This window comes from Sus scrofa, chromosome 14, assembly GCF_054392235.1.
Source record: "Sus scrofa isolate SSC_HxYL_T2T_F1_AM1 chromosome 14, Sscrofa_HxYL_maternal_Yorkshire_Landrace_v2.0, whole genome shotgun sequence".
In the NCBI taxonomy this organism is placed as follows: domain Eukaryota; kingdom Metazoa; phylum Chordata; class Mammalia; order Artiodactyla; family Suidae; genus Sus; species Sus scrofa.
Genome location: NC_139396.1, coordinates 69,694,560 through 69,709,212, shown reverse-complemented (window position 1 = coordinate 69,709,212; position 14,653 = coordinate 69,694,560). Strand labels below are relative to the sequence as shown.

At 43.0% G+C, this 14,653-nt stretch overlaps 1 protein-coding gene across 39 annotated transcripts in view; it reads right to left on the bottom strand.

Annotated features, from left to right (window-relative positions):
• The window catches only part of DEPDC5 (DEP domain containing 5, GATOR1 subcomplex subunit), a 102,451-nt gene extending 90,253 nt beyond the window's left edge, over positions 1-12,198 (bottom strand). For 14 of the 39 annotated variants that reach the window (XM_003359156.5, XM_021072340.2, XM_021072342.2 and 11 more), the window contains exons 1-6: positions 11,988-12,166; positions 11,178-11,301; positions 6,211-6,298; positions 5,343-5,389; positions 2,899-2,984; positions 1,146-1,229 (exon numbers count right to left, since the gene is read on the bottom strand). In XM_003359156.5, the coding sequence (XP_003359204.1) occupies positions 1,146-1,229; positions 2,899-2,984; positions 5,343-5,389; positions 6,211-6,298; positions 11,178-11,235 (363 nt within the window). In that variant the 5' untranslated portion in view covers positions 11,236-11,301; positions 11,988-12,166. Of the gene's footprint in view, positions 1-1,145; positions 1,454-2,633; positions 2,985-5,342; positions 5,390-6,210; positions 6,299-11,134; positions 11,302-11,987 lie in introns of all 39 variants that reach the window. The other 25 variants (XM_005670871.3, XM_084993718.1, XM_084993727.1 and 22 more) reach the window with 4 other exon arrangements.
• Positions 12,199-14,653: the final 2,455 nt, after the last annotated feature.

Genomic DNA, 14,653 nt, shown 5'->3' with positions numbered 1-14,653 from the left:
ATTCTACCTATAATTTTTTGTTTCATAATATTCAAAAAGTCCAAAAAGACAGTTATCAGCACCAGCTCACAGTTCTGAAAAATGGATGGTGTTGAGTAGAAAATATTAATTAAAAGTAAATAAGGGAGTTCCTGCTGTGGCGCAGCAGAAAGGAATCCGACTAGGAACCAGGAGGTTGTAGGTTCGATCCCTAGCCTCGCTCAGTGGGTTAAGGATCCGGCATTGCCATGAGCTGTGGTGTAGGTCACAGACGCAGCTCGGATCTGGCGTTGCTGTGGCTGTGGTGTACACCAGCAGCTACAGCTCCGATTCAACCTCTAGCCTTGGAACCTCCATATGCTGCGGTGCAGCCCTAAAAAGGACAAAAAGGCCACCAAAAAAAAAAAAAAAAAAAAAAGTAAATAAGCAAGGAAAATTGAAGGAGGGTGAGGCAAAAAGCAATAAGATCTGGGTTCAAGCCCAGGGTCAAAGCGCTTACTAGCCTTCCTGTCTTGGGCAGTCACTTAACTCCTCAATCTCAGTTTTCACATCTATAAATTAGGAGTAATAAATGCCTGTCCACAGGAGAAGTGAGGAGCAAATAAGAGCAAGTGAAAAACCAAAAACCAAAGTCCCATTCAAATGTAAAACAATACAGGAGTTCCTGTGTGGCTCAGGGGTTAACGAATCCGACTAGGAACGATGGGGTTGCAGGTTCGATCCCTGGCCTTGCTCAGTGGGTTGGGGATCTGGCATTGCTGTGAGCTGTGGTGTAGGTTGCAGATGCAGCTTGGATCCCGAGTTGCTGTGGCTGTGGTGTAGGCTGGTGGCTGCAGCTCCGATTCGACCCCTAGCCTGGGAACCTCCATATTGTGCAGGAGCAGCCCTAGAAAAGGCAAAAAGACAAGAAAAAAAAAATGTAAAACAATACTGAAAATTACTATGCAGGTCAAAAATACAGAGTTAAAATCTGTGACAACAAATAAAAAAAACACAAGAAAAAACATACACACACACCACGTGTTTACAATAATTGACTGTGATGCTGGAATCAGAAATGATTTTATATACTCTTCTCCCTCCTTGAGCTGTTAAAACTTCCTAGTGACGTGGATTACTCACATAATAGAAAACGTTAACACACATTATTTAAAGTCATGTCTTACCAAGCTTTTCTTTAGTCGCCACATATCCCCACGGCCAATATATTGATCCTTAAAGGTTAATTCCACCAGGTCAAGGGTCACATCCTAAAAGGGATAATCACATATATGTCTTTGCATTACTCTGCCACACTTTATAGTCCTAAGATTACATCCACTCACCATGCAGAAATCTTTTGACAGAAAAACAACTACTGGAGGGAGTTCCCGTTGTGGCTCAGTGGTTAACGAATCTGACTAACAACCATAAGGTTGTGGGTTCGATCCCTGGGCCTTGCTCAGTGGGTTAAGGACCCTGCGTTGCTGTGGCTCTGGCGTAGGCTCATATTCGACCCCTGGCCTGGGAACCTCTATATGCTGCAGAAGTGGCCCAAGAAATGGAAAAAGACAAAAAAACAAAACAAAACAAAAAACTACTGGAAAAGCTACGACAAACAGAATTCTATCCTGCCAAAGACTTTGGTACAGATAAATCTACAACAGATCCTATAGCCACTGTATCAAGGTTAAAAGTGCAAAGAGTATAAGATTCTGTGTTTCAGCCTTTTTTTTTTTTTGTCTTTTTGCTATTTCTTTGGGCCGCTCCCGTGGCATATGGAGGTTCCCAGGCTAGGGGTCTAATCGGAGCTGTAGCCACTGGCCTACGCCAGAGCCACAGCAACTCGGGATCCGAGCCGTGTCTGCAACCTACACCACAGCTCACAGCAACGCCGGATCGTTAACCCATTGAGCAAGGGCAGGGACTGAACCCGCAATCTCATGGTTCCTAGTCGGATTCATTAACCACTGTGCCACGACGGGAACTCCTGTGTTTCAGTCTTGATCCTGGCACACAAACATGGCATTGAGCTGTGGGCTTTATTTCCCTAGATAATGTCAATAACATCTTTTGGACAATGATTTTTACCTCCTCATTTCACAGCGTAATTTCTCAAAGAAAAATGAGAATACACAAAGAAATTTTATATACATATATATATACGTATATATATATATGCATATATATATAGCCTACGCCAGATTCGAGCCGCGTCTGCGACCTACACCACAGCTCAGGGCAATTCTAGATCCTTAACCTACTGAGTGAGGCCAGAGATTGAAGCCTCATCCTCATGGATGCTAGTCAGGTTCATTAATCACTGAGCCATGACAGGAACCCCCACAAAGAAATTTTAGTATTTTAATACAAATTTTACATTAGTTTCACTAACACACATATACATACAGAATCTTTTTAGAAATATAAGCTTTTTAAAGAGGAGGAGGGATTTAAATGCGGCCTATATTCTACCTATAATCTAAATGACCTAAAAAAGACAAAAAAAAAAAAAAAAAAGTAGTTCCAGTCGTGGCACAGCGGAAACAAATCTGACCAGGAACCATGAGATTGTGGGTTCAACCCCTGGCCTCACTGAGTGGGTTAAGGATCCGGCATTGCCGTGAACTGTGGTGTAGGTCACAGATGCAGCTCGGATCCCGTGTTGCTGTGGCCCTGGCGTAGGCCAGCAGCTGTAGCTCTGATTCAACCCCTAGCTTGGGAACCTCCATATGCCGAGGGTGCGGCCCTAAAAAGACAAAAAAAAAAAAAAAAAGACCTATATATGACTACATGACTACATATTTAATAGTCTGGCAGTATACTTAGGTTTACTAAGTATACTTGTATACTTAGTATACTTGATTTCCTTAGAGACCTAATCATGAGGAAAGGTTAATCATTCCCCCCAAAATATTCAAATCAAGAACAAAAACGCACCTTAGGGTCTACGACATTCACATACACATCTTGATAAGGTCTTAGACGGAACACTTGAGTCACAGTCTGGTCCACACTGATAGTTTCTGAAACAGAAGAAATCAGATAACATATTCTGAAAAAACAGATAACTATATTTTATCTAATCTATAAATACTCAGACATTCAACAAACACAATTGATCCTTTACCAAGGGCAAGACAAGTTTTCTGTCCTCTAGGAGTTTAAAACTTAGAAAGTTCTCTGCTTTTCAGATGAAATAAGACCTGAACTCAAGTAATTATAAAATGAGAGCGAAACAGACAGAATTACAAAGAGAGAGACACACACACAAAGAGACAGGCAAAAAAGAATTTAAGAAGCAACATAAGAAAGAAGGATTATGAAAATTCAGAAAAAGATCCTTTCTCTTTTGGAATGAAAAGTAGCAGCAGTATTTATGGAAGAGATAAACTTATTTATGTATTTATTTTTGCTGTTTAGGGTCATGCCCTTGGCATATGGAGATTTTAGTCTAGGGGTCAAATTGGAGCTGTAGCTGCCAGCCTACACATCAGTCACAGCAAGACAGGATCTGAGCCACATCTTCAACCTACACCACAGCTCACGGCACCACAGCTCACGGCAATGCCGGATCCTTAAACCACTGAGCAAGACTAGGGATTGAACCTGCGTCCTCATGGATGCCAGTCAGATTCATTAACCGCTGAGCCACAATGGGAACTCCACGAAAGAGATAAATTTTTCAGAGCCCTTAAGTCTGGTGAGTAAGAAATGTAACAGGTGGCAGAAGATGAGGAGAGTAAGAAGGACACTCAGGATCCAGGTTTTATAGAGTATTTTCCCATCAAGTTAAACCATAAAAAAGTGGTTGACACCAAAATCCTTTAGAGCAAATTAGAAGTTTTTTTTTTCCTTTCAAGTGCCATTTAAGGAATTACTTTATTTGCTATCAATTAACATTTTTGTTCCTTGATCAGCATGGTACGGTCACTAGAGGAAGAAAGGAAGGATTTGGATCCAGAAAGAGTAAGGAGAATCATTGCTCTGACTCCTTCACTGACTGACTTCAAGTGAGTCAGTTCATCCCCCTGACAGTTTCCTGTCCCTCAAGAGTTGGCGGGAAGATCAAAACAGATAGATAAACAGCTCCCAGTACAGCACCTTCCTTGCACAAGTGGCAGATCACCCACAATATATGTTTCCTCCCAGCTCTGATACCACAAGCACTTAACAAATATTTTGTGGGAAAAAAATGTATGGATAGATATAGTTAAGATATAGATAAAGTAAACCTTTATTAAGGAACTGGACACAGGGGAGTTCTCACTACAGCTCAGCCGCTAACGAAACTAGCTAGTATCCATGAGGATCCAGGTTCAATCCCTGGCCTCGCTCAGTGGGTTAAGGATCTGGCATTGTTGTGAGCTGTGGTGTAGGTCTCAGACAAGGCTTGAATCCCACGTTGCTGTGGCTGTGGTACAGGCTGGCAGCTGCAGCTCCGATTTGACCCCTAGTCTGGCAACTTCCCTATGCTGCAGGTGTGGCCCTAAAAAAGGAAAAAAAGGAACTGGACTCAAACAATTATTAAATCAATTCTCTTCATCCCCTTCAGGCAATCTGATTTGTAAGCTGAGGTTCCAAAGTATATTTTTATTGAATTGCTGAGGGCAAGAGCTCGGTAGGTGTTTGGGGTTTTAATTTTTTTAAATTAACATATAGTTGATTTGCAATCTTCTGTCAATTTCTGCTATACAGCAAAGTGACCCAGTCGTACATAAACATATATACATTCTTTTTCTCATATTATCTTCCATCATGATCTATCACAAGTGATTAGATACAGTTCCCCATGCTGTACAGTAGGACCTCATTGCTTATCTATTCTAAACGTAATAGTTTGCATCTACTAACTCCAGACTCCCTGACCACTATACTCTCTCTCAGCGACCACAAGCCTGTTCCCCATGTCTGTGAGTCTGTTTCTGTTCTCTAAGTGGGTTCATTTGTGCCACATTTTAGATTCCACATGTAAGTGATATCATATGGTATTTATCTTTCTCTTTCTGACTTCATTTAGTATGAGGATCTCTAGTTTCATCCATTGAAAAAAATATTATATTGAAGAAAGAATGCTTTGCTAACAATCTTTACAGAGTTAAGTGTAAAGCTTCACCTATTCAGACTTAACTATCCTCCTGACTCTAAATGCAGTTTTCAGTGACCTCAAGATCCTGGCAAATGAGATTCATTCGCAGGTTTTTTTTTCTCATTTTTTTTTCCCTTGGCAGTTTTGATATCTGACAATTTTCGTACACAGGAAGACACTTTGATAAGGAGAGAAGTAATGTGTCTGCATTCCCTGAGATTGTGAAGAGGGGTTTCTAACAGTTTCTGAAACATTAAAGCAGAAAAATCTTGGAGAAGAGAAATGGAATTCTTACCTTTCTGCAAATCCTCCTTAAGTGACTTGACCTGCAAAAGCAGAGGGCTGGAAACAACAAGAAAGAGATGGGATGTTGTAAGCAGTAACCAGCTTTCTTCACCATCCACAAAAGGCAAGCAGATCACTCTGAACATACTGTAAGTGGCAGCACAACGATGGGAGAAAATTCCCTTAGAAACCAACTCTGCACTTATATTCAAGGAAATAGATAAATGCTACATAATTGTTCATAGAGCTGTCATCTCAGCTTTAAAAAAAGAAAGAATGGGAGTTCCCGTTGTGGCTCAGCGGTTAGCAAACCCGACTAGTATCCATGAAGAAGTAAGTTCAATCTCTGGCCTTGATCACTGGATTAAGGATCTAGAATTGCTGTGAGCTGTGGTGTAGGTTGCAGACCTGGTTCAGAACCCACGTTGCTGTGGCTGTGGTAGAGGCCGACAGCTACAGCTCTGATTTGACCCCTAGCCTGGGAACCTCCATGTGCCATGGGTGCAGCACTAAAAAGCATAAAAAGCACTAAAAAGCATTAAAAAAAAAAAAGAAAAGAAAAAGACAGACTTATCAAATCCTCAAGAGTTAGGGGTCAAACTGGAGCTATAGCTGCCGGCCTACGCCATAGCCACAGCCACTTGGGATCCAAGCCTCATCTGTGACCTATACCACAGCTCATGGCAACACAGGGATCGAACCCACAGCCTCATGGATACTAGTCAGATCTGTTTCTGTTGCACCACATGGGAATTGCAGCAGGAGCTTTTTTACCCAAAGGCAAAGAGCTGCTGTCTTCCCCTTCAAACACCTTAGACAAAATATGTGGACTTTCCAGGCTGCCCAGTAAGGTCCCTTGACGCTGGTCAGACACTTACCTATACTCATCATTGGGATGAGCAATCTCCACAATGTCTCCAAGCTTGATGTGAGGAAACACTTTGGGGTTCATGACCAATTCATCATCTGAAAGACAATTCAGTGATCTCAGGCAGAAAACAACTCACTTCGGTGACAGCTTGCTGTGTATGTTCTTACATTGGGTCCTAACAATCCCATCAAGTTGGTAATATGACCCCAACTCAAAGATGAAGCTCGCTTGCTTGCTTGCTTGCTTTTGCTTTTTAGGGCTGCGCCCATAGCATATGAAGGTTTCCAGGCTAAGGGTCAAATAAGAGCTATAGCTATCAGCCTACACCACAGCCACAGCAAAGTGGGATCCAAGCCATGTCTGAGACCTATACCATAGCTCAAGGCAATGCTGGATCCCCAACCCACTGAGCAAGGCCTGGGATTGAACCTGCATCCTCATGGATACTAGTCAGATTTGTTTCCACTGCACCACAATGGGAATTCATGAAGCTCCATTTAAAAGTGGGAAAGGGAGTTCCCGTCGTGGCGCAGTGGTTAACGAATCCGACTAGGAACCATGAGGTTGCGGGTTCGATCCCTGCCCTTGCTCAGTGGGTTAACGATCTGGCGTTGCCGTGAGCTGTGGTGTAGGTTGCAGACGCGGCTCGGATCCCGCGTTGCTGTGGCACTGGCGTAGGCTGGTGGCTACAGCTCCGATTCAACCCCTAGCCTGGGAACCTCCATATGCCGCGGGAGCGGCCCAAGAAATAGCAACAGCAACAACAAAAAAGACAAAAGACAAAATAAATAAATAAATAAAAGTGGGAAAGTATTCAGGGACTTTTAGGTCCAGAGCTTTTTCTCCTAGCCCACCGCTCCCAGGGAAAAGGCAACCTTTACTCTCTGGGAACTACGCCTTTGGGATGATCCTTTAGTCCCTCAAATAGCACGTATCTGGCATATGCCAGGAACAAAACAGCCTGGGTCCTGGTGACACAGCATAGGGTTCAAAGAAGTTCTCAAAATACTCTTGTTTTTTTTTTCTTCTCAAACATTTTAATAGCAAATAAATAAAGGAAGGCACAGCACTTGGCAGATACAAAATGACTTTTTCTCTGTGTCTGTGCCATTAAAACAGATTTGGGTTCCCTATTGGGACAAAAGGAAAAACACACAAAAAAAGAAGGAGAATCCTTTTAAACACATACTCCCTTGCTTCAAACTTTTAACAATTTTTTTTCTTTTTTAACCCACTACATAAATTCTGTGATCAGGTCAGAAAAGCAACAAAGGTTCTTCTTGCCTTTTTTTTTTTTTTGTCTTTTTGTCTTTTAGGGCCGCACTAGCGACATATGGCATAAGGAGGTTCCCAGGCTAGGGGTCAAATCAGAGCTGTGGCCTCCGGCCTACGCCAGAACCACAGCAATGTGGGATCAGAGCCTCGTCTTCGACCTATACCACAGCTCACAGCAACACCAGATCCATAACCCCCTGAACGAGGCCAGGGATCGAACCTGCGTCCTCATGGATGCTAGTCAGGTTCGTTAACCACTGAGCCACGACAGGAGATCCACCTTTTTTTTTAAACCATTACAGTAAAATCCATAATTTTCTACATAGTACAATACAAATTCACACAAAAAAAGACATTTTCTTTTGCAAATGAAAACAGGAAAGAAAGGAAGGGCTCAAACAAGGTAAAGAAAAAGCATTTCTACAGCTGACTCATGACTTTGAGTTTGATTGAATCTCATTGTTGCTGCAGAATCAAAATACGGTCTTAATGTGATCCTCACAACAAACGTTTGGATCTAACAGAAGCAAGGAAACACCCAGTTAAAGCAACTTGCCAGAGGATAGAAAGCTAATGACAATACAGCCAGGACTGAGTTAGGATTCCTAAAGCCTACCACCTCTCACACACCATAAAAATCAAGTCAAACAAAACACCCTGGATTTTGGAGGGCGGCACCTGATCAGGTGAAAACATCAGTTCACATTAGGGTCCAATGAGACCCTTAATATATACGGAGAAACTTGGTTTCATGTTTTTCCACACCTGCCTCCCACTGTGGGAGGGGAGGAGGAGAACTCTTTTGAATATAACAAACTCAGAGTCATAGAGTGATTTTACTTGTTTGTTTGTTTTAGTTTTTAGGGAAAGACATAGCCTTTAATTATGCTAAAACCATGACAAATAAGTATAACCTGATTTCAAACATAATCAGACCCAACAAAAATTCAGCCCAGGAAAGCCAAGCACTGGGTTAATTCCACAGTTGGTTTTGTTTTGATTTTGTTTTTTTGGATTTTTTTGGATATTGTTTCCATTTACAGATGCATACCAAAGTCTCCATGAAGCCTTCCCCAAACCTCCAGAGTCTGAATTAACCCCCTGAATACAGATTCCATCATGCTTCATTTTATCATTTGCTTTTTGCATGTCTGTCTCAGCAAGCTAATCCCTTAGGAACAAGGGTACTTGTCATATCCATAATCTTTATGTTTGACACAGGTATGTATCTAATAAATATTTGTTGGATCTATTTTTTAAATTCATTCATTTTATTTATTTTTTGTTTAGGGTGACACCCACAGCATATGGAGGCTCCCAGGCTAGGGGTCCAGTAGGAGCTATAGCTGCTGGCCTATACTACAGCCACAGCAATGTGAGATCCGAGGCGCGTCTGTGACCTACACCAGAGTTCATGGCAAGGCCAGATCCTTAACCCACTGAGTGAGGCCAGGTATCGAATCTGCATCTTCATGGATACTAGCCGGGTTCATTTCCGCTGCGCCACAACAGGAACTCCTAAATTTGTTTATTTTTTCAGCATTTTATTTATTTTTATGGGTTTTTTTTTTTTGAAGTATAGTTGATTTACAGTATTGCGCTAGTTTCAGGTGTACAGCAGAGTAATTCAATATTTTTGCAGATTATATTCCAATATAGGCCATTACAAGATAATAGGTGTAATTCTCTGTGCTCCATAGTATATCCTTGTTGCTTATCTATTTTATATATAGTAGTTTGTATCTGCTAATTCCAGACCCCTAATTTTTCCCCCTTCCCTTACCTCTCCCCTTTGGTCATCATAGGTTTGTTTTCTATGTCTGTGAGTCTGTTTCTGTTTGGCATATACATTCATTTGCATTATTTTTTATATTATACATATAAGTAGATATCATACAGTATTTGTTTTTCTCTGACATTTCACTAAAGCATAATAATCTCTAGGTTCATCTGTGTTGCTGCAAATGACAATGTCTCATTGTTTTTTACAGCTGAGTAATACTGGTGGATGCATTTTTTCTTTATAGTCCTGCAGCAGATTTGTTATAGCACCCAGCAATCTTTGTCTTATACATATGAAAAAGCAGACTCGCATACATTGTACATACACTGTATATACTGTTTCTTTGTATCCTTTCCTCTGTCAAAAGTACTTTCTGCTATCTGTTCAGTTCTGCTCCACAAACATTTAGGCAGCCTCAACTGCATACAAAGTACGGTCTTAATAACAGACTGTGGTTTTAGCTGAAATTGGGTTTTAAATATAGCAATGCCTGGTGTTATCCTTGTCCGGGTAATTACAATGGCTACATTTATTGAGCAGCTCTAAGGAGCCTGGTACTCTCTGAATACTTTACATACACCATTTTACTCAATCCCAATAAGACCTTATGATATAGAAACTATCATTTTCCCTTTTGGGCAGTCCTTGCCTTTGGGAGGCTTAGACATGTATAACACAGGAGCAAATGCATACTAAAATACAATTTTAAAAACACTCACTGTGTTATTCCAGTTTCTAAAGTAAATAAGGTTATTAGGACAGAGGGAAACTTATTTACTCTCCCCCCAAAAAAATTCATATGAGTACTTTCCTATTCTGCAGATTCATAGACTCAAGGTGCTAAGGGAAACAAAGAAACTATTCTAATAAAGAGCTTGAATTTGTTGGTAAGGTAAACTAGGAGCTTGCCCAAGGTCACAGGGAAAATTAGAGGCAGAGCTGATACCTGGATTCTGGTTTAAAGCAGGATAACATGCTGTGTCCTGCCCAGTCTCAAAGTGCCTCAGAGTCAGGCAAAGGTTCATGCTTTGATCACACCTGTCTTATGTATATCCACTACTTCTCTCTCATCAAACATAAATTTTTCTTTATCTGCCAAACCAGTGGAGACCGAAATTTTATGAATTGTACAGTAAACAGTTAATAAAAAATACAAACAAATCAACCAGCACCTAATGTATAGCACAAGGAACTATATTCAATATCTTGTAATAGCCTATAACAGAAAAAAAATCTGAAAAATATTTATACATACATATATACTCATATATACACATATATGCTGAATGAATCACTTTTCAATGCACCTGAAACAAACACAACATTGTAAATCAACTATACATCAACTAAAATTAAAAAACAAAACAAAACAAAACAAAACACCCAAATAGGAATTCCCATTGTGGTACAGCAGAAACAAACCCAACTAGTATCCATGAGGATGCAGGTTCAATCCCTGACCTTGCTCAGTGTGTTGGGGATCCAGCGTTGCCATGAGCTGTGGTGAAGGTGGTAGACACAGCTTGGATCCCGCATCACTGTGGCTGTGGCATAGGCCAGCAGCTGTAGCTCCAGTTCAACCCCTAGCCTAGGAACTTCCATATACTGTGGGAGCATCCCTTAAAAAAAAAAAGCAAAAATATAAATAAATAAATATCCAAACAAATCAAGAGTAGTAAGCTGGCAATATTCACAATGTGCCTTAAAATGCAAATAAAAATGCTTGCAGAAGGAACCTGTGCTCTCCCTGGTCCTGCTACCCTCCTTGCTATGGTATTACACTTGCTGCTTCACTCTGTTAAATTGCCTGCCTAGCCCCAACTGTCACATGAGTCAGTGTGTAAATTTCAAGGCACCAGAGACACACTAGTACCTCAGCCAAATTACACAACCTCCAAAGACCAGTCAATACTGACCACTGCCCCCAAAGCCCTTCTTGTGGATGACGAGTTTGTAGACCTTTGTTGTTCTCATCTTGTACTGTTGTTTCCTTCAGCTGTTCCAAGCTTGGGGGAGCGAAATCATCTTGCCTCCCTGACACTGAAACACAAACAAAAAGGCTGGAATGTCAGATCTTTCCTTGCAAGGGTTCTTTGATTTTAGATCAGTGAAAATACTAGCCCTGATCATTTGAGCGGTGACACCAACTCCCTGGATGAAATCACTCCTCCAATTATCAGGAGGGATGGAGAACAAACAGACCAACGAATCTGAGAACGAAAGGGAATTCGGGCCAGGGTCCAGCCCAACCTCCACGAAGATACTTTATCACACACCAAAGGGAAAACTTGGAGTGAATGAGGCACTCACCGCCTTGCCTCTATCTAAACCAACAACGCCAAATATTAAGAAGATCTTAAGAGGTTAGGCACACTCATTCTGTAGACGAGGAGAGTGAGGGCCAGCGCAAGAGACTTGCTCAGGTTCCTGAGACTGAGAGGCGCTCCCACTGTTCACGTTTCGCCATTGATGTCCTGGGCAAGGAGAATGTAAATAGAAGGAAAGCACGGGTTCCTTCACCAAACCTCCAGCTGCACAAACTCATCGGTTCCTCTTCGCACCCCCCTCATTCCCTAGCTGATGCGACCGCGGCTCAGAGACTGACAAGACTTGCCTGAGGTCACACAGCGGTTTGGGGGTGGGGATGGGTCCAGGATTCGAACCTGGGCCACGGCCCCCTCCCTCCTGATCCTCAAACCAGGGCCCCGGCGGCCAGCTCCACTCACCCGCAGCTCCGGAGCCACTTCCCGCTGGAGGCCCGGACTCCGAGAGCCCGACCGTGGCCGGGGCCCCTGTGCGTCCTCCGGACGCCCCGCCTACGCCCTCAGTGCCGGTGCAGCTCCGGTGCCCTAGCTCCAGGAGCCGGTCGGCCCTCCCCAGCCACCAAGCGCTCACCTGAGAACCCGCGCTGCTCCGGTGGCTCCGCCCCTGGGTACCGCCCCCTTCCCGCCCACCCCCACCCCCCTACCCCCGGGCCGCTCTGGCCGGGCCTCCGCCTCGTCTCGGTGTCCGAGCCACTTCCCCATCCGGGGCTCGCGCCGGGGGCGGGGCTGCGCGTGTAGCTTCTTGGTCGGATTGCATGTCGTAGTTTCCCACTCGGGAGTCTGATGGCTCCCGACTGGGGAAGGGGAGTGCTTTTCCTCCCAGACGTTCCGAAGTAGATCCGAGTCCAAGAGATTCGCTTTCGACCTAGTGATTTGCGCAACAGGGCAAACTCGAATGAGTGTCCCAGGATCTGTAAACGAAGTTATGGACCTTCGCCTGGCCTCACAGGGCTACTGAGGCACAAAATAGTTTCTGGGAGAATTTTTGTAAAATGGAAAGGGCTGAGCACGTGCGACCTAGTGCGATAGCCCCTGCTGGGAAGTATCCACTTTGGGGAGGACTATTTCAAATCCTTCCAAACCCCAAGTGGCGTTCCGTGCCTGTCTGGTTCTTAATAATAGCTACCATAGCTTTCACAGACATACTTATGTAATTGTCACATCCTTTTTAGGTGGCAGAGACACTCTTATTCACAGACAGGGAACTGGCAGAGGACACGAAACAACTCTGAAGGGAGCAAGGACAGATCTTGACACTCCAGTCCAACTTGGCTCCGAAAGCTGAGCATTTAACCAGCATCCTCCCATCTCACTCCAGGGCTCATCCTAAACCGTTTTCAGTCTGAAGATCTTTCTCTTCTCAAGGAAAAAATCAGAGCTGTGTGGGCAGTGACTGAAGTTGGCCAAGGGCTCCTGGCAAGTTGCGAGCTCCAACTAACTGACCTACAGTTTTCAGAAATTCTCTGAATGTTGAAAGAAAAAAAAAGCATCGCATACCACAGAGAGACTGCTGAGTGGGTGAAGGGGGCCCCTGTAGCAAGACCCACCTGTGATTTTACTTTAGGATTCAGAAGTTAAATAACTCTTAAATAATTGTATTTTTTTAATAGTAAAGAAAACATGTAATCAGGTAGACTGCAACAGTTGCAAAAGTTTTCAGGGATAAAATGTTAAGTATAAAAGACATTTTTATGTTGCTAGTTCACCCAGATCCCCCAGGCTGTCTTCTCTGAGGCTGTTGGGCACTCCTTCCATCCCACACAGAGTTAATGGGACTCTGTCCCTGGCCCTTAGGGGAATCTGATTCCTTCTCCTGAAGGATGTTCATAGTTAACAAATATTTCAGTTTTGGCAAAAATTTGTCAAAACAAAACAAAACAAAAAACCTTAACAAGGTTTTCTTGGGGTTTTTTGGTCTTTTTAAGGCCGCACCCATGGCATATGGAGGTTCCTAGGCTAGGGGTTCAATCGGAGCTGTAGCCGCTGGCCTTTGCCAGAGCCACAGCAACTCAGGATCTGAGCTGCGTCCGTGACCTACACCACAGTTCACAGCAACGCCAGATCTTTAACCCACTGAGCAAGGCCAGGGATTGAACCTGTGTCCTCACAGATTCTAGTCGTGTTTGTTAACCACTGAACCATGACGGGAGTCCTGACAAGTACTGAGATTTTAAAAAATTGTCTAAAGCTGGTCAAAGTTAGTGATGGCTGGAAGGGATAGCTACCCAGACTAGGGATCCAGTGGCCTTTATTCTGCAATAACTTATGGGATTATTTGTTTTTAGCTGTGTGGCTTTGCACAAGATATTTCTTTTTTCCTTAAATTTCTCCCCTCTCAGGTCGGAATACAAAGTGGTTGTTCTTCATCCTCCCCAAGGTATTTGAGGGCCAAATGAGGTGAAGGACATGTTACATTAGATCTTTGAAATTAAAAACAAAAAATTAGAGCGCCATATAAATATAACCAAAAGCATGGATTTTATCAGGGAACTGGCTCTCCCCAACTTTTAAAGCATTGAATGATATAGATGGTGCTTCTTTGGGATCCCTTTGTGCTTAATACAGAGCTAGAAACAAGGCTGAGGCTATGGTGAGGTAGGTGAGGCTAATGAAGGCACTTGCCTTACTAAAGGCACAAAAAGTTAATGGGATGCCAGAAAACTCAGCAAGATAAACAATAATTTGATTAAAAAATAAGAATTAATACAAAAATCCACGTTTTTTAAAATAAAGACAAGATCAGTAATGGTGCTGTGCAGCCATATTAGAGCCTAAGGCAAAAGACAAACCAGTAATAATGGGTTTCTCTGATCCTCTTTTTTTTTTTTTTTGTCTTTTTCAGGGATGCACCCTCAACATATGGAGGTTCCCAGGCTAGGGGTTGAATGGGAGCTGGAGTCGTTGGCCTATGCCACAGCGGCACCAGATCTGAGCCATGTCTTCGACCTATACCACAGCTCATGGCAATGCCAGATGCTTAACCCGCTGAGTGAGGCCAGGGATGGAAGCTGTATCCTCATGGATACTAGTCAGAATTGTTTCTGCTGAGCAACGATGGGAACTCCATC